Genomic DNA, 14,665 nt, shown 5'->3' with positions numbered 1-14,665 from the left:
TCGCGTTGAGGTCCCCGACCAGCAGAGCTGGGCGGCTGTCGTAATTCAGGGCCCGTCTTATATCCTCAGGGTGAAACTCAGGCCCCGGGGGTCTATACGCGGCATAAATCCGCATATCCCCCCCCGAGGTGTGTACCCTCACACCGACCGATCGTGTCGATGAGAAGGACAGCAAATCCAACTGATCATGCACCACGTCCCGCCTGACGAGGGCCGCAGTGCCCCTGAACGGCCGCCCGGCAGGGGTAAGCTCGTCACGTCGGTACATGAAATAGTTGGGAATCCTGAACTCAACCTGAGGACTTAACATGGTCTCCCCCAGCAGTAAAACCTCAGGGTTGTACTCCCGGGCGAGAACCAATAGCTCGTTTTTCCGGGATCTTATCCCGTCGGGGTTCCAATAGATGACGCGAAGCTCTTGGCTAGCCATTGAGCCTCGCTATCAGCTGGTAGAACCCCGACAGGATAGCCCCGACAGGGCTAGCGCCCGAGGCGATCTCGCGGATCACTCCGGAGATCACCTCGGCCAAGTTCTCCCAGAGCGCCAGCAGCCATGCAGCAAAGCCGGCAGGCTGGGAGGCCTGTCGACCGCTGCGGCGCTCGCGCTGAGGGCGGGGGGGGAGGGGGGGCTGAGATGTGCCCGAGATGGCTGGTTGGGCCTGAGGCAGTGGGGTTGTTTCCGGTATTGAAGCCGGTTGCGAAGGGTCGATGGGGGGGTTTATATCAACCTCCATTACTAAATTTGTTGACGGGGGAGCCGATGCAGTAGGAGCGTTCGCTACTGCGTCCCGTTGCGCTCTCTTCTTTAGTTTTTTTTTTTGTTTTTTAAGCCTGTTTTTTTTTGTTTTAGGACCTGGTAATTGGGGGGTTTGTACTCCAGCACGGGCTGGAGCGCTGCGTTGTGAGAGGGGCGGTCTGCTTGCAGCGTTTAGACCACGAGGGGTAGGAATGGGCTTACCCCGCCGCGGAGCGTTGGCTTCAGCCATCAGCGTTGCCGCTGATGGATTTGCCTCCACTGACACGGCAGGGGGGGTGGATAAGGACGGGGGAGGGGGTTGGGGTTGGGAAGATTTCCCTTTCCCTTTCCCCTTCCCCTTCGGAATGGGAGCTACAGAAGGAGGAGGAGCTGTGTTCCCGGATCGAGGCACCAACGGCGCAGGAGGAGGGACGGTTACTCCCATCATCCTGGCCCTCTTGCGGTAGACCGCGCACCGCCTGTCGACGGCAGCGTGATCTTTCCCGCAATTGGCGCAGGAGAATGGGCCGTCCCTCGGCCTCGGGCAGTCCGCTACGACATGCTCCCCGGCACATCGAACGCAGCGGACCGCTCGGTGACAATTATTGGAGGCGTGCCCGAAGGCCTGGCAGCGATGACACTGCGCAGGCCCGCGGGTTGGTCGCCATCCCTCAATCGTCACCCCCGGCAAGTACAGCAGTTCATTGACTGCGTACAGGCGGGCGAGGTCGTCCTTCGAGAGGTGGTCCAAGGCTACGTGAAACACGCAGCCCGGGCGCCCTCTCTGGGACCTGATGCACCTGGCGTGACGAGCCGGAAACCCCAGCTCCTTCAGGGCATCGGTTACTTCTGCCGCGTCAGTATCGGCAGGGAGGCCCCGGACAGCCACCTTAGTCGGAATCTCCCCTGTCAGGGCATAGCAGTACCATTTTATGGTACCATCCCTGGCAGAGGCCTCCGACAGGTAGGCCTGGACCGCCCTGTATTCCTCTACCGACGTCGGCAGGAATCTAAAGCCGGCGCCGAAGGGTCGCACCGAGGGGGCGCGACCGAGGCGCTCCCTAATGGCCGCCATGTGGCGGGACCAATTAGGGAGGGCCTCCACCATTATTGGCGGATGTCGGCGCAGCTCCTCTTGGGCACGACCCTTCGGCCTCGGGGGAGGGACATGAGAGGATTGGGATGTCCTCTGGGTGGAAGGAATACTCGGCCTAGCTGCCATGGCAGCATAGGAGGTAGAGGGAATGGGGTTAGGCTTAGGGGCGTGATGTGGTCTGGTGGACTCTAGGTCCATATACCTGGTAGAATCCAGGTTACCCGCCGTGCCGCTTAGGGCGGGGGCACCTCGGGTAGAGTCCACCGGGATTGGGGACAAGATTGGGGAAGGAGAATGAGGAGGGGTTCTTAATTGCCTAGGAGCAGTCCCTGTCCTGGCGGGAGCCCTAGGCTTGGGTACGGGTTGATCTGGGATTGGACTCCCAGAGGGGGAAGCAGATCTGGATGAGGAAGGAGTTACAGACTCAGTAGAGGAGTGGTCTGTGGATGTGGTCACGCTTTCTTCTCCCTCCGACCTGGAGGAAGGGCCTATTCGCGGGCGCTTGTCTTGGTCACCCGATGAGCCTCGGTCAGACTCGGACCTGGTCTTCTTCCGCGGCCGAGAGGCCCCAGAGGGATCGGTCGACGGAGGAAAGATACTTTCCACCGGACCGATCCTCGGGGCCCCCTCGGCCGCAGCCGAAGTCCCGGACGAATTGTCCAACCGAGGACCCATCGGGGCCATACGGATAGCAGGTATCGGTCTGGTACGTAAATCGGGCATCGCCTGACGTCCCCTATGAGACGGGCCGGGTGTGCTGGTATTTGGGGGTGAGTTCCCCCTCGACATGTTCTTGCTGGTTTTTTATGGCTATGAGGTCATTGGTACCCCGTCTCAACGGTTGACTAAATGTTACTACCCTACTAGTTCACTGGTTCACTGGTTCCCCGGCCGACCAGCAATTACAGTCACTACTTACTACTTGACTATTACGGAACTATATTTAATAAAAAGAAAACTAATTAGTCAAAGTCAGTACTAAAAGAAATTTACTAACGTAATGAATGTAAAAATAAAAGAATTAAATCAAAATAACAATAAACTACAACTACAGGGATCAATAGCCAATTCAGCTTTAGCTGAAATCCCGTCAGCGACAGCAGAGCCGGTAGGTTCTTACTCCGGATTCTACTATTAACTGTATATAAGTAATAAAAATTAAACTATAATTCCCTAATTAATTAAAAAATTTATGTAAGGTACTTACCCGTTATACTTGAGTCCCTTGACCAGTAAGACAATTACTGGTAAGGGAATCATGAGCTCCAACCTATTATTAACTAATACTAAAAACAAAATGGAAATAAAATAAGAATAACAGTTATCAAGAATTTTAAACTAACTAATGAATTGATAAGGAAAACAAATAAACAAATGTGACGGGAACACCCCTCCAGACCCTACTATCGCTAACACAACTGAAGGAATGAAAGAGAATAATAAAAATTAACTCAGTTAATGTCAGTCAGTCGTCACCACAGTGTCTCGAAGAACGCACGCGCCGCCCGTCGGTCGTTGCCTCTCGCGGACTCGGAATTTTTCCACGTGTGATAACTACCTTCCGTAATAATAATTTTGCCATCGATAAAATGATGCTAAAGTACTCAAACTATATATAGTAATAATAAGAGTTTTAGTGTGTTTTTTATATTGTTTCTGACTACAGGAACAAAATGAGTACCCAAATGTTAGCTAATAGCCCCAGTTACGCGAAAGTTGCACAAAATACGATGTTCCCAAAAAAAGATCAAGCCATTGTTATTGACGCGATAGAAAACGTGCAAATTAAAGATTATGCACAAGCCTTAGGGAAGGTCATAGATCCAACTCAAATAAGGTTTCTGTCTAGAATTTCTAATAACCGCATTTGTATATATTTGTCATCAAAGTCGATAGCTGATGACATCGTTGATAATAAAAAGTATATAACCGTACAGAACCACAAGCTACCAATTCGACCACTGATCAATAGAAACAAACGTATCATTCTCTCAAACGTATGCCCAATTATCCCTCACTCTGAAATAGAATCAAAACTGAAGGAAGTAGGAATCAATCCAATGTCGCCTATATCTTTTTTGAGGGCCGGTATCAACGATCCTGGATATAATCACATATTGAGCTTCCGCCGTCAACTTTTTGTGACTCCCGAGGATTTTTACCGCCTCCCAGAGAAGATCTCCATAGAATTTGAAGACACTCCCTACTGGATCTATCTATCGTCGGATACTATGACCTGCTTCGTTTGCAAGAGTGAGGGCCATATTGCTTCGAAATGCCCTCAAAACGAGTTAGGTATAACTTCTTCAATTGAAATTATGGACAACAGCGTGTCACAAAATGAACCTTCTAACTTTAAACGGCCACATCCACCTACTGAATCTTCTACAACCGATGAGCCCCAGGTATTTGAAACAGAGACCCCAGAAGAGACTATCATCGACTACGACAGTGACACTCTTTCACAATCAAGTTCAGAAGGAGCCATGAAGAGGAACAGTGTTAAAAAACTTAGGAAGTCACCCCAGATCGACTTAGACCTACAAAACTGGAAAGATATTGAACACTTTTTATCAAGCTCTGTCAAACCCTACCCACTAACAGGAGTTCAAGTAAAGAATTATCTGGAACACACCTATGGTGTCAAAGACATCGAAGAAATCACGGCTAATTACACTGAGAACATTGACGATTTAATTATGCTTTTTAAAGACTTAATTCCCATTATTGCAAGTCGTTCTGTTAAAAATAGAGTTACTCGTATTGTTTCTAAACTTAAATCGATTAAAAATAAACAATAAGTATAATATTATGTGTAATAATAGTAAAGTCAACAAATACATAAATTTAAAAATTGTACAGTGGAATAGCAGGAGCCTTAGTCCTAAATTATGTGAATTAGAAACATACTTAGTTAGAGAGAAAATCCATATTTGTATATGTACGGAGACATGGTTGTCACCTGAGAAAAGGGTAAGTGTGCCCGGTTTTTATTGTTTTAGAGAAGATAGAGAGGATGAGCACGGAGGGGTTGCCATTTTTGTACATAATTCGATTAAAGCAAAGTTAGTTACTACAAATATTCCGAACTGTCGGATGGAACTCATTTGTATACAGATTATTAGTTTTAGTAAAATTAAGAACATTATAGCTATTTATTCACCACAAAATGTCAATGTCAGTAGATCGGATTATGATAATTTATTTAGCTTCTTTGATCGAAACACTTTGATAGCGGGAGATTTTAATGGGCATCACGCTGCGTGGTCCTATAAAACTGATACTAGGGGTCGTCTCATCGCGGAGGCAAGTATAGATCATAATTTCGTGTACTTAAATGACGGCGAACATACACGATTTGCAATGCATAACGGTGAAGCTGTCTTATCTGCGCCGGACATCACCTTTGCAAGCTCAGATATAGCCCTAGATTTTGACTGGTCTGTAACAAACGAATGTTTTGGTAGCGATCACCGTTTAGTTCTACTAAAGCTACATGATTCATTTAGTTATGTGCCACCAAGCAGTAAACGAAATATAAAAAGTGCAGACTGGCATTTATATGAACAAGAAGTGGGCGCAAGCTGTGTGGATTTTGCCTTGAATAATGATTTGCAGGACTGCTACGATAGGCTCCTCGTAGCTATTAACAGCGCGGCTGATAAAGCTATACCCTACACTCGTTTTCCAGAAAACCCACATTCCAAATTTACTCCAAAAAGTTGGTGGAATCAAGACCTTTCAAAAATCGTCGCTGAAAGACGTTTAGCTTTGAAAAACTTTCGTAAAAACCGTTCTGCCGGAAATTTCGATATTTTACAAAATAAAGTTAGGGAAGCCAGACATATGATTAGAGCAGCTAAAAGGGAGTCATGGCAACGGTTTTGTAATAGCATAGATGCAAAGACTTTATGTACAGACCTGTGGAAAAAGTTAAGGTGGTTAAAAGGTTATCGAGCACCCAAAAAACGAGATTTTTTACAAGATGAGGTTGCTGAAAGTTTTCTAGCTAGTCTATCTCCAGATTGTGTTAGTTCTGAGTCCCGGAAAATTAATGGCATTAGTTTAGAATCTCATCCATTTACTTTGTCAGAATTAAATGCTGTACTCAAGAAAAAAGATACATCCGCAGGGTTGGACAATATTGTATATTCTATGATTTTTCATCTACCACCAGACGTTAAGGTTTTATTGTTGTATATATATAATCTGATTTACATTTCCGGTCTTATCCCGAGTCAATGGAGAAACATCAAAATAATAGCAATTCCAAAACAAAATAACAACACATGTAAGTTTCGACCAATATCCCTTCTAAATTGTATATGCAAAATATTTAACTTGATGGTAACTAAAAGACTAGAACATTTTTTTGAAAGTAAAAAACTATTTAATGAACATACACTAGGATTTCGTCGTGGTTTTTCATGTGTTGATAACTTGTCTCGTTTTGTAATGGATGCTGAAATAGCTCTGACAAACAAAGAATACATGTTGTGTGGTTTTTGTGACATTTCAGACGCCTATAATAATGTTTCAATCGAATGTCTTTTCAATTGTTTAGTCAGTTTTGGTTTAGATCCTTATCTATGTGTTTATATTAATGAATTTTTAAAAGAAAGACATCTTTTTTTGTTTCTACAAAATGGTGAATGTTTATCGAGGTTGTGCCGACAAGGGCTTTGTCAGGGTGACCCTATGTCTCCGATACTTTTTAACATTATTACAATAAATTTAAGCAGCAAGCTACCTTTGGTAAGAATAACTCAATATGCTGATGACTTCACCTTTTACTACGTTAACAAGGATATTCAATGCTGTGTTGAAAATATGGAGATCTCTCTTAATGTATTCTCGATGTCTTTACGAGAGGTAGGATTAGATCTTTCATATGCTAAAACTAAGCTTTGTATTCTTACACGGAAGTATAAAGTTCCGTCGATAGAAATAAAGATTAATGGTGAACAAATTGATGTTGTTAAATGTACGAAATTTCTTGGTATGTGGATTGATAGTAGATTAAACTGGACCAAACATATTGATGATTTAGTCAGTAAGTGTGTGTCATACATAAACATATTTAAATATCTGTGTAATTCTGGCCTGCACCCGTTGCAGCTGAGACGATTGTATGGTGCCCTAGTACAGAGTAGGATAGATTATGGTAACTTTCTCTACGATAGTGCGAGTACAGGAGTCCTCAGGAAGGTAGAATTGATTCAAAACCAAGGCCTACGTGCTTGTGGTGGCTTCATACGGACAACTCCAATTCATGTGATGCAATCAGAATTAAGTATAATGCCATTAAGGTTTAGAAGGCAATATCTTTGTCATAAATATATGTTGAAGGTTTGGTCCAGGTCAAATGATTATCTAAGTTCGCGTATAGCTACTTTTCTTGATTTGTTATTAAATGGTGCCCGATATTGGCGAAGAACCGGTAGTGTTCTACTGGTTGATACATATAAAAAAGTTAGAGAGTTTGAAGTTTCCCAAAATCAGACACCGCTACAGTATCAGTTACCCTTTCTTATTACGAGGCTGCCCTTGTACAATATCATTTCTATAGATATTAAATCAATCACAACCACTAAAAAGCAAACCATTGAGTATGATTACAATAATGCGTTTGCATCAATGTTAGAAAATGAATTTCATGATTTTGTTCAAATATACACAGACGCCTCACAGGATAAAGTAAATGCGGGTTGCTCCTTTTTTGATCACAGTAGATCATTTAACGCTAAGTTCAAGATTGATAATAAACATATTCCTATTATGGGACTGGAGTTGCTTGCAATATTGAAGTCAATTTCTTATGCGGAATCATGCGGATATAGAAAATTTGTGATATTTACTGATTCGGCGTCTTCTCTGCATCATTTGTTAAGCTGTGGAAAGGGCATTTTTGGGAGACAGGAGGCTTACTCCATTATAAAATGTATTTGGTATTTAATAGATAATGGTGTTCAAGTCAGGTTACAATGGGTCCCTTCGCATGTGGGGATCCGCGGCAACGAGGTGGCTGACGCTGCAGCCAGGTCGGCCTTAACCAATGGTGCAGAGCTAAAGATCCAACCGTGTCATTTTGATTACTTAGCACAGGTTCGCGAAAGTATATATAAATTGTGGAAAACAGCATTTTGTCAAACCTCAAGAGAGAAGGGTATCTGGTACGGTACTATAGTTAGGGAGCCACCTCGTGTACCGTGGTTTTCCGCATGTAGGTTGAGTAAAAGAGAGCTGATCCTCTGTATGAGGATTCGTTCTGGACATGTTCCCTTGGGTGCATTTAGGTTTCTAATGCGATTACAAGACAGTCCCAACTGTGCCACGTGCCACAATGTCAAGGAGGATCTCTACCACCGCCTAATGGAATGTGTCCAGAACGAACCGGAAAGAGCAGAACTGCTGCAAAATACGGGTCTTTCTAGGTATGAACTGTTCTTTTTTTTGCATAATAATTTTGTATCAGGTTTTAAATGTGATTATAGTGATAGAGTTATGAGTTTTTTAGTTTGTTCTTTCTTGAAAGATGTAAATTAAGCGATATAGTTATTTTAAGTGTTTTTGTTTAAGTTTTATGTTTCACTGTGTTTAAATATGTTATTTTTTTGTTTTGTTTATATAATAGCCGACTTAACCTAATAGGTGTATGGCTCTAATAAAGAATAAAAAAAAAAAAAAAAAAAAAAACTCAGTTAATGTAACATAATGGGTGACCACTTATGATAGTCGGCCGGAAGGCCAGAATAACAGAATTACGATAATTGTAATATTTGGTAAAATAAAATAAAATATAACACTTAAAGTGGGTAGAATGAAAAAAAGAATTTAATATATATACAAAGAAACTACAGCAGCGCCACTAGTTTTAATTAATAATGGGTAGGTTAAAATTTAATATGAAATAAAATGAATTAATTACTATTGTATTGTTAGAATTTAAATTTAAATTTACTACATAATCAAGATAAAATAAACCAAAAGGACACTAACGCTATGACTAACTTAAACTAACTATCGGTAGGGGGTTCCAACGTCAATAACCCTGGACTACTTGGTAGTCCATTGGACCAGCTTATCGGGTTTAGCGACCGCCCCGCCTAGCCCCGAAGGGTAGGAGAGGACTGGGAATGACACAGGAGGGCCAGACTCGGTGGCGCTAACGTTCGCCGGTTTTATATTCAAATAAAACGGTAACGCAGCTTACACAGGCTGGTCGACACCTACCCGTATTAAACTAATCGTTTAAGGAAAGAAGTGTCGATCCACTTACATGGTCCCGGGTCCCGCGTTTCACTGCTCGGAATGTCTCCACCCCGAAACAGCACCGCTAGATTCAACACACGCACTTTGGGCACACACTGACTGCACAGCACAACACAGCAAGGGGCCACTTAGCCTGGTGTCCCGGGCGTCTCGAACTGAATTTGCAGCGAGGTAGGCCCCTTATTTATGGTCGCCCACGCGCACTCGGCCAGCGCTATTATGAGTCCGAGCACGGTGGGCGTCTATTGTTCTCTCGGCCGCCTCGCTCGCCTATTGTTTGCCTAGTCGCTCTATTAGTCGCCCGTATTGTGACTCGCTCCTGCGTTCCCACGCCAAATTAAAGACCACGAGGACCAATCTTTATTTACAAACACATAATATTTACAAATTTACTTATATCTACGTTTGTATGCTAACTATTTTTAACATACTGTCTATTTGGCTATTCTTTATTTCTATTTATTCTCTATTTTATGTTAACTTATTTTTAACATAACTATTTATTTCCCCTGTCCTTTACTATCTATTTACGGACACCTTTATTTATTCATTACGGACATTCTCTATCTATTTACTTATTCTAAAACTATTTCTAATTTTTCTGAATGTCCGTCGGGAACAACTATGATTTTTATGTTCGTCGCGAACAGTATCTCTTCTAATCTTATATTCATTCATGTCCGTCGCGAACAATCATTTTACTGATAGATTTTGCGGCCCTGAAAAGGGCCTTTTGTCGATGTAAATGCAACCGAAACACGCATACGAACAGCGTACGGTCGTGCATCAGTTTTGTGAGTTTGAAATAATTACCGAAGTCATGAAGAAAGTTACTTGGAGCTCGTGTATTTCGTGACGGCTTTGGTTCCTTCACTGACCGCGTGCTTGGCGAGTTCACCCGGTAACAACAATCTCACTGAAGTCTGAACCTCCCTCGAGGTTATCGTCGAACGCTTGTTGTAATGGGCGAGACGAGAAGCTTCTGCAGCGATACGTTCGAAGATGTCGTTCACGAACGAATTCATGATCGACATGGCTTTACTCGAAATACCGGTGTCGGGATGGACCTGCTTCAGCACTTTGTAAATGTAAATGGCGTAACTTTCCTTCCTCTTGTGCTTCTTCTTTTTCTTATCGGTCTTCGAAATATTTTTCTGGGCTTTACCAGATTTCTTGGCGGCCTTTCCACTTGTCTTAGGCGGTATGATGATTCGATATTAGTATTTAGATTGCTCTTTAGAAATCCCCACGGAACGCAAACGTAACGGACGTTCGGCACGGTTAACGTGAAGCGGTAGAATAAAAAATTTGCAAGAAGCAAGAAGGGTCGTCGTACCCCCTTTCGGGGGCACGGAACGGGCCTCGGGGCAAACCCCACTGCCCGGAACGAAGCTCCCTGCCACACAGGGCAGGGGTGAAGTGTTGCAAGACGGGATTAGGGGGGCTGTTCGTATGCGCGTTCGGCGCACTCCACATCGACAAAAATATATACATAAACATAATACGATGGGCTTGATCTTAAGCGACGGCTTGATGCCCGCGGAGGAGTCACCCCGGCGCCGGCTGCTGTCCTCTGCTTGATATATATATATATATATATATATTTTTTTTTTGTTTTTTTTTTTTTTTTTTTTTCTCTGTAACTAACTAACTAACTAAAACTAAACTACTATACTAACTATTAACTAAACTATTTACATTATGTACAAAGCGGGACAACAGTCAGCACCGTGGGGCCCGCCACCGGCCCCATGCCGCGGCCCCACCTCTACAAGTCAGAGGGGGAGCCGCGGCACTAGTTTGGCGCTCACCCGCTAAGGGCTCCCCAGAAGGGGAAGACCGTCGCGGGGAGGGACCGACGTAAATCACTCCCCTTAAGGGGGAGTGGTCCACCCAAACGGGCGGTAGAAATGGGTCCCCATAGGGGGGCACCCCAACAGTGTGGGGGGAGATGAAGAGTGTGGACAGCTCAGTCCCATGGGGGCACTCATTATGAGCACTCCCATATCACTCCGGTTAAGCCGACTATCTTACCATAGCCGGGGGTTCCAGTAGCTCCCTTGGTAGCGCCTGACCATCAGGTGGTCTGGCGTGCAAGGGAGCTATATTGTGGAGATGCTCGTGGGGTCCACCGTCAGCCCGCTCGTACATATTACGAGCTAGCCTCCGGATGAACTCCTCGAGCGACTCCACATCTAGATCCCGGGCGATTACGTCATTTCTGACGTAACGCCCTGCTCCGACTATCGTGCGAAGGAGCCAGATTCTGCTGGGCCTGTAACTTCACCCGCATGATCTGCGGGATGAGGTGATACCAGGCCGCAGCTGCGTACGTGATACGGGAACGAACATACGTCTTGTAAATGCCGAGTCTAGTCCTGGTCGGCAACCTGGAGGCCAACACCGGCCGGAGGAGAAACCTCGCATAGCGGGCGGCCGCCAACGCCGACTTGGCGTGGGCGGTCATCCTCAAACTCCGGTCGATATTGACTCCCAGGTATCGGACACTGGGCCTAAACTCGACATTGACTCCACGGAGACTGAGCTGTCCTGGGACGGCTCTTGTGCGGACCGGACCGAAGAGGATAGCCGCGGTCTTCCCCACGTAAACCGCGACCCTCCATCGGTCCAGCCACTGGGGCAGTAGGTCCAACAGCCTCTGCATCCTCGAAATGGCCGCAGAGGGGAAATTAGAGGACGAGAAGTAGGCGCTGTCGTCGGCAAACAGCGCCAACTTCACGTCGGCTTCCCACGCTTGGAGGTTGCCCTCAAGCGTGGGAATGTCGTTGGTGTAGAGAGCGTAGAGGACTGGTGCCAGGACGCTTCCCTGGGGAACTCCGGCCGTGACTGGGCGCACCGACGACTTTGCGCCCTCGACCGCGACAAGGAAGGATCTTCCCTCCAGGTACGACCCCAGCAGTCGCACATAGGCGTGCTGGAGGTCCGTGTTCTGCAACAGCTTGTAGATCAGTCCCGCATGCCAGACACGGTCGAAGGCCTTCTCGATATCGAGAAAGACTGCGGCCGTGTACTGGCGCGCGTTGGACCGATCCGCCAAGTGGTGCATAACGCGGACCAATTGCAGCGTTGTCGAGTGACCGCTGCGAAACCCGAATTGCTCGGGTCTGAGAAGGATGTGCGGCGACACCCTTCTCAGCAGCAGCCGCTCGAACAACTTGCCCATATGCGACAGCAGAGTGATCGGACGATAACTGGAGGGATTTCTCCTATCCTTGCCGGGTTTGGGCAGGGCAATAACCTTGCCCAATTTCCAAGTTCCCGGGAAGTGTCCTGTGGACAGAATGGAATTGAACAGTCGCGTCATAGATGACACGACCGTTTCGGGGAAGTGGAAAAATGCGAGGGAGGGAATACCGTCCTCGCCCGGCGCCTTGCGCCTCTTCATCCGCTTGATGGAGAGGCGCAATTCACTGGGAGTGATGAAATCACCATCTCCCAACGGTGGCACCGGGGAGGAGAGTAGGCTTGCTACGCTCTCTTCCACCGATTGGTGGAATGCGGCCTCTGAGGGTACAGAGTTGTTTGGAACGAACTGCCGCTCCAGCATTACGGCCAGGACATCGGCGCGGGCCTGAGCCGAGAAGCATCGATTACCCCTCTCGTCCACGAGTGGACAAGTCGGGGCAGGCCGATTTGAGAGCTGGCGGCAAAGTCGGTGGAGGGACACGGACGAGGGGTCCTCACGGGCCTCATCGATCCGTTCCTCCCACGCATAGCCCCGATAGGAGCTAATCTTCGCCGCCAACTCCGCTTCCAGCTCATTAAGCTCGCGCTTGATCCTGGGACAACGAGTTGTCGCCCAGAGCCTCCTCAGGCCCCTCTTCCGGCGAATAATCGCTTTCAGATGGGCCGGGAGTATACCTCTGGGCCCGCCGCTGGGCACAAGAGTCGTCGCCTGGTCGATCGCTCCCCTGATGGAGTCGACAAGGCGGACTGCCGCGTCGTCGACCCCCTCAGGGGTGTTGGGGTCCTGAATTGCGGGAAGGTCGACTAGGCGTCTCTTAAAGAGCTCCCAGTCGACCTTCGGTCGTAGGGGCGAGGTCGCAACCCGGGTGAGCCCCATTTCCAATGTCACCAGGATAGGGAGATGGGGGGTACCCAGGTCGTACAGTGCCTCAATAGTTAAGGGGCACCGTAGCCCCTTATGAACGCACACATCCAACACGTCGGGCTGGAGTTGCGCGGCGGTCGGAATGTGCGTGGGTTCGTCGGGGCCGACCACAGAGTAGTCGCCCCTATCGGCATCTTCTAACAGCCGCCTGCCCACTGCTGAGTTCAGTCGGGAGCCCCACGCGACGTGCTTCGCGTTGAGGTCCCCGACCAGCAGAGCTGGGCGGCTGTCGCAATTCAGGACCCGTCTTATGTCCCCGGGGTGAAAATCAGGCCCCGGGGGTCTATACGCGGCATAAACCCGCATATCTCCCCCCGAGGTGTGGATCCTCACACCGATCGACCTTGTCGATGTGAAGGCCAGCAAATCCAACTGATCATGCACCACGTCTCGCCTGACGAGCGCCGCAGTGCCCCTGAACGGCGTCCCGGCAGGACTCACCTCGTCACGTCGGTACATGAAGTAGTTTGGAATCCTGAACACATCCCGAGGACGTAGCTTGGTCTCCCCCAGGAGCACAACCTCAGGGTTGTACTCCCGGGCGAGAACCAAGAGATCGTTCTTGCGGGTTTTTACCCCGCCGGGGTTCCAATAAATGATGCGCAGTTCCTGGCTAGCCATTGAACTGCGCAATCATTCGGTAGAACCCCGACAAGAGAGCCCCGAAAGGGCTGGCTCCCGAGGCGATCTCACGGATCACTCCGGAGACCACCTCGGACAATTTCTCCCAGAGCGCGAGGAGCCATGCAGCAAAGCCGGCAGGTTGTGAGGCCTGCCGACCGCTGCGCTGCTCGCGCTGAGGGCGGGGAGGAAGAGGGGGCAGAGTATTGCCCAACATTTCTGATTGGGCTTGAGGCATGGTTTGACCCTCCAATGTGGAGGGTTGGTGTCGGCATTAACATTGGCTTCCATAGCCTCTTGCGCCGGTTGGTCGACTTCCATATTTCTGGCAGTTTCCTCTCTCGCCAATTTCTTTTTCTGTTTTTTCCTCTCCTTCTTTTTTTTGTTTTTATTTTTGTTTCTCGAGGACTTGGGGGCTGGGCCAGCTGTCTGGCGAGTATCGAGGGCTGTGTTGACAGCTGCAATTGGGGCTCGGCCACGAGGAATAGGGGTGGGCTTTTTGGTCTGACGCGGCGGGTTGGCCTGCGCCATCAGCGTGGCCGCTGACGGCCCAGCCTCCACTACCGAGACAGACGGATAGGTACTAGGAGGGGGAGGGGCTGGGGTTTGGGAAGATTTCCCTTTCCCCTTCCCCTTCCCCTTGAGAATGGGTGCAGACACGACAGGAGCAGCTGGAGCTGGGACATTCCTGGGCCGTGGCACCGGTGGAACAGGAGGGGGGATGGTTACTCCCATCATCCTGGCCCTCTTGCGGTAGACCACACACCGCCGATCGGTGGCGGCGTGGTCCTTCCCGCAATTAGCGCAG

General features: G+C 47.8%; 1 protein-coding gene across 1 annotated transcript; it reads right to left on the bottom strand.

Moving 5' to 3' along the window:
• Positions 1–422: 422 nt before the first annotated feature.
• On the bottom strand, positions 423–2,621 carry LOC134201322 (uncharacterized). Its single transcript, XM_062675850.1, has 2 exons — positions 1,419–2,621; positions 423–533 (listed from the first exon to the last, which is right to left on the bottom strand). The coding sequence occupies exons 1-2, from the start codon at positions 2,619–2,621 to the stop codon at positions 423–425; spliced, it is 1,314 nt and encodes a 437-aa protein (XP_062531834.1).
• Between the last annotated feature and the right edge of the window lie 12,044 nt (positions 2,622–14,665).

This window comes from Bombyx mori, chromosome 24 (assembly GCF_030269925.1).
Source record: "Bombyx mori chromosome 24, ASM3026992v2".
Lineage (NCBI taxonomy): Eukaryota > Metazoa > Arthropoda > Insecta > Lepidoptera > Bombycidae > Bombyx > Bombyx mori.
This window is presented reverse-complemented; position numbering and strand designations above follow the sequence as displayed.

Bases quoted from the DNA above. Each gene is read 5' to 3' on its own strand.
- LOC134201322 (XM_062675850.1), bottom strand. From the start codon at position 2,621: ATGTCGAGGGGGAACTCACCCCCAAATACCAGCACACCCGGCCCGTCT. The intron at 534-1,418 runs GTGACGATTGAG...GCGCTCTGGGAG, and splicing joins AACTGCTGTACTTGCCGGGG to AACTTGGCCGAGGTGATCTC.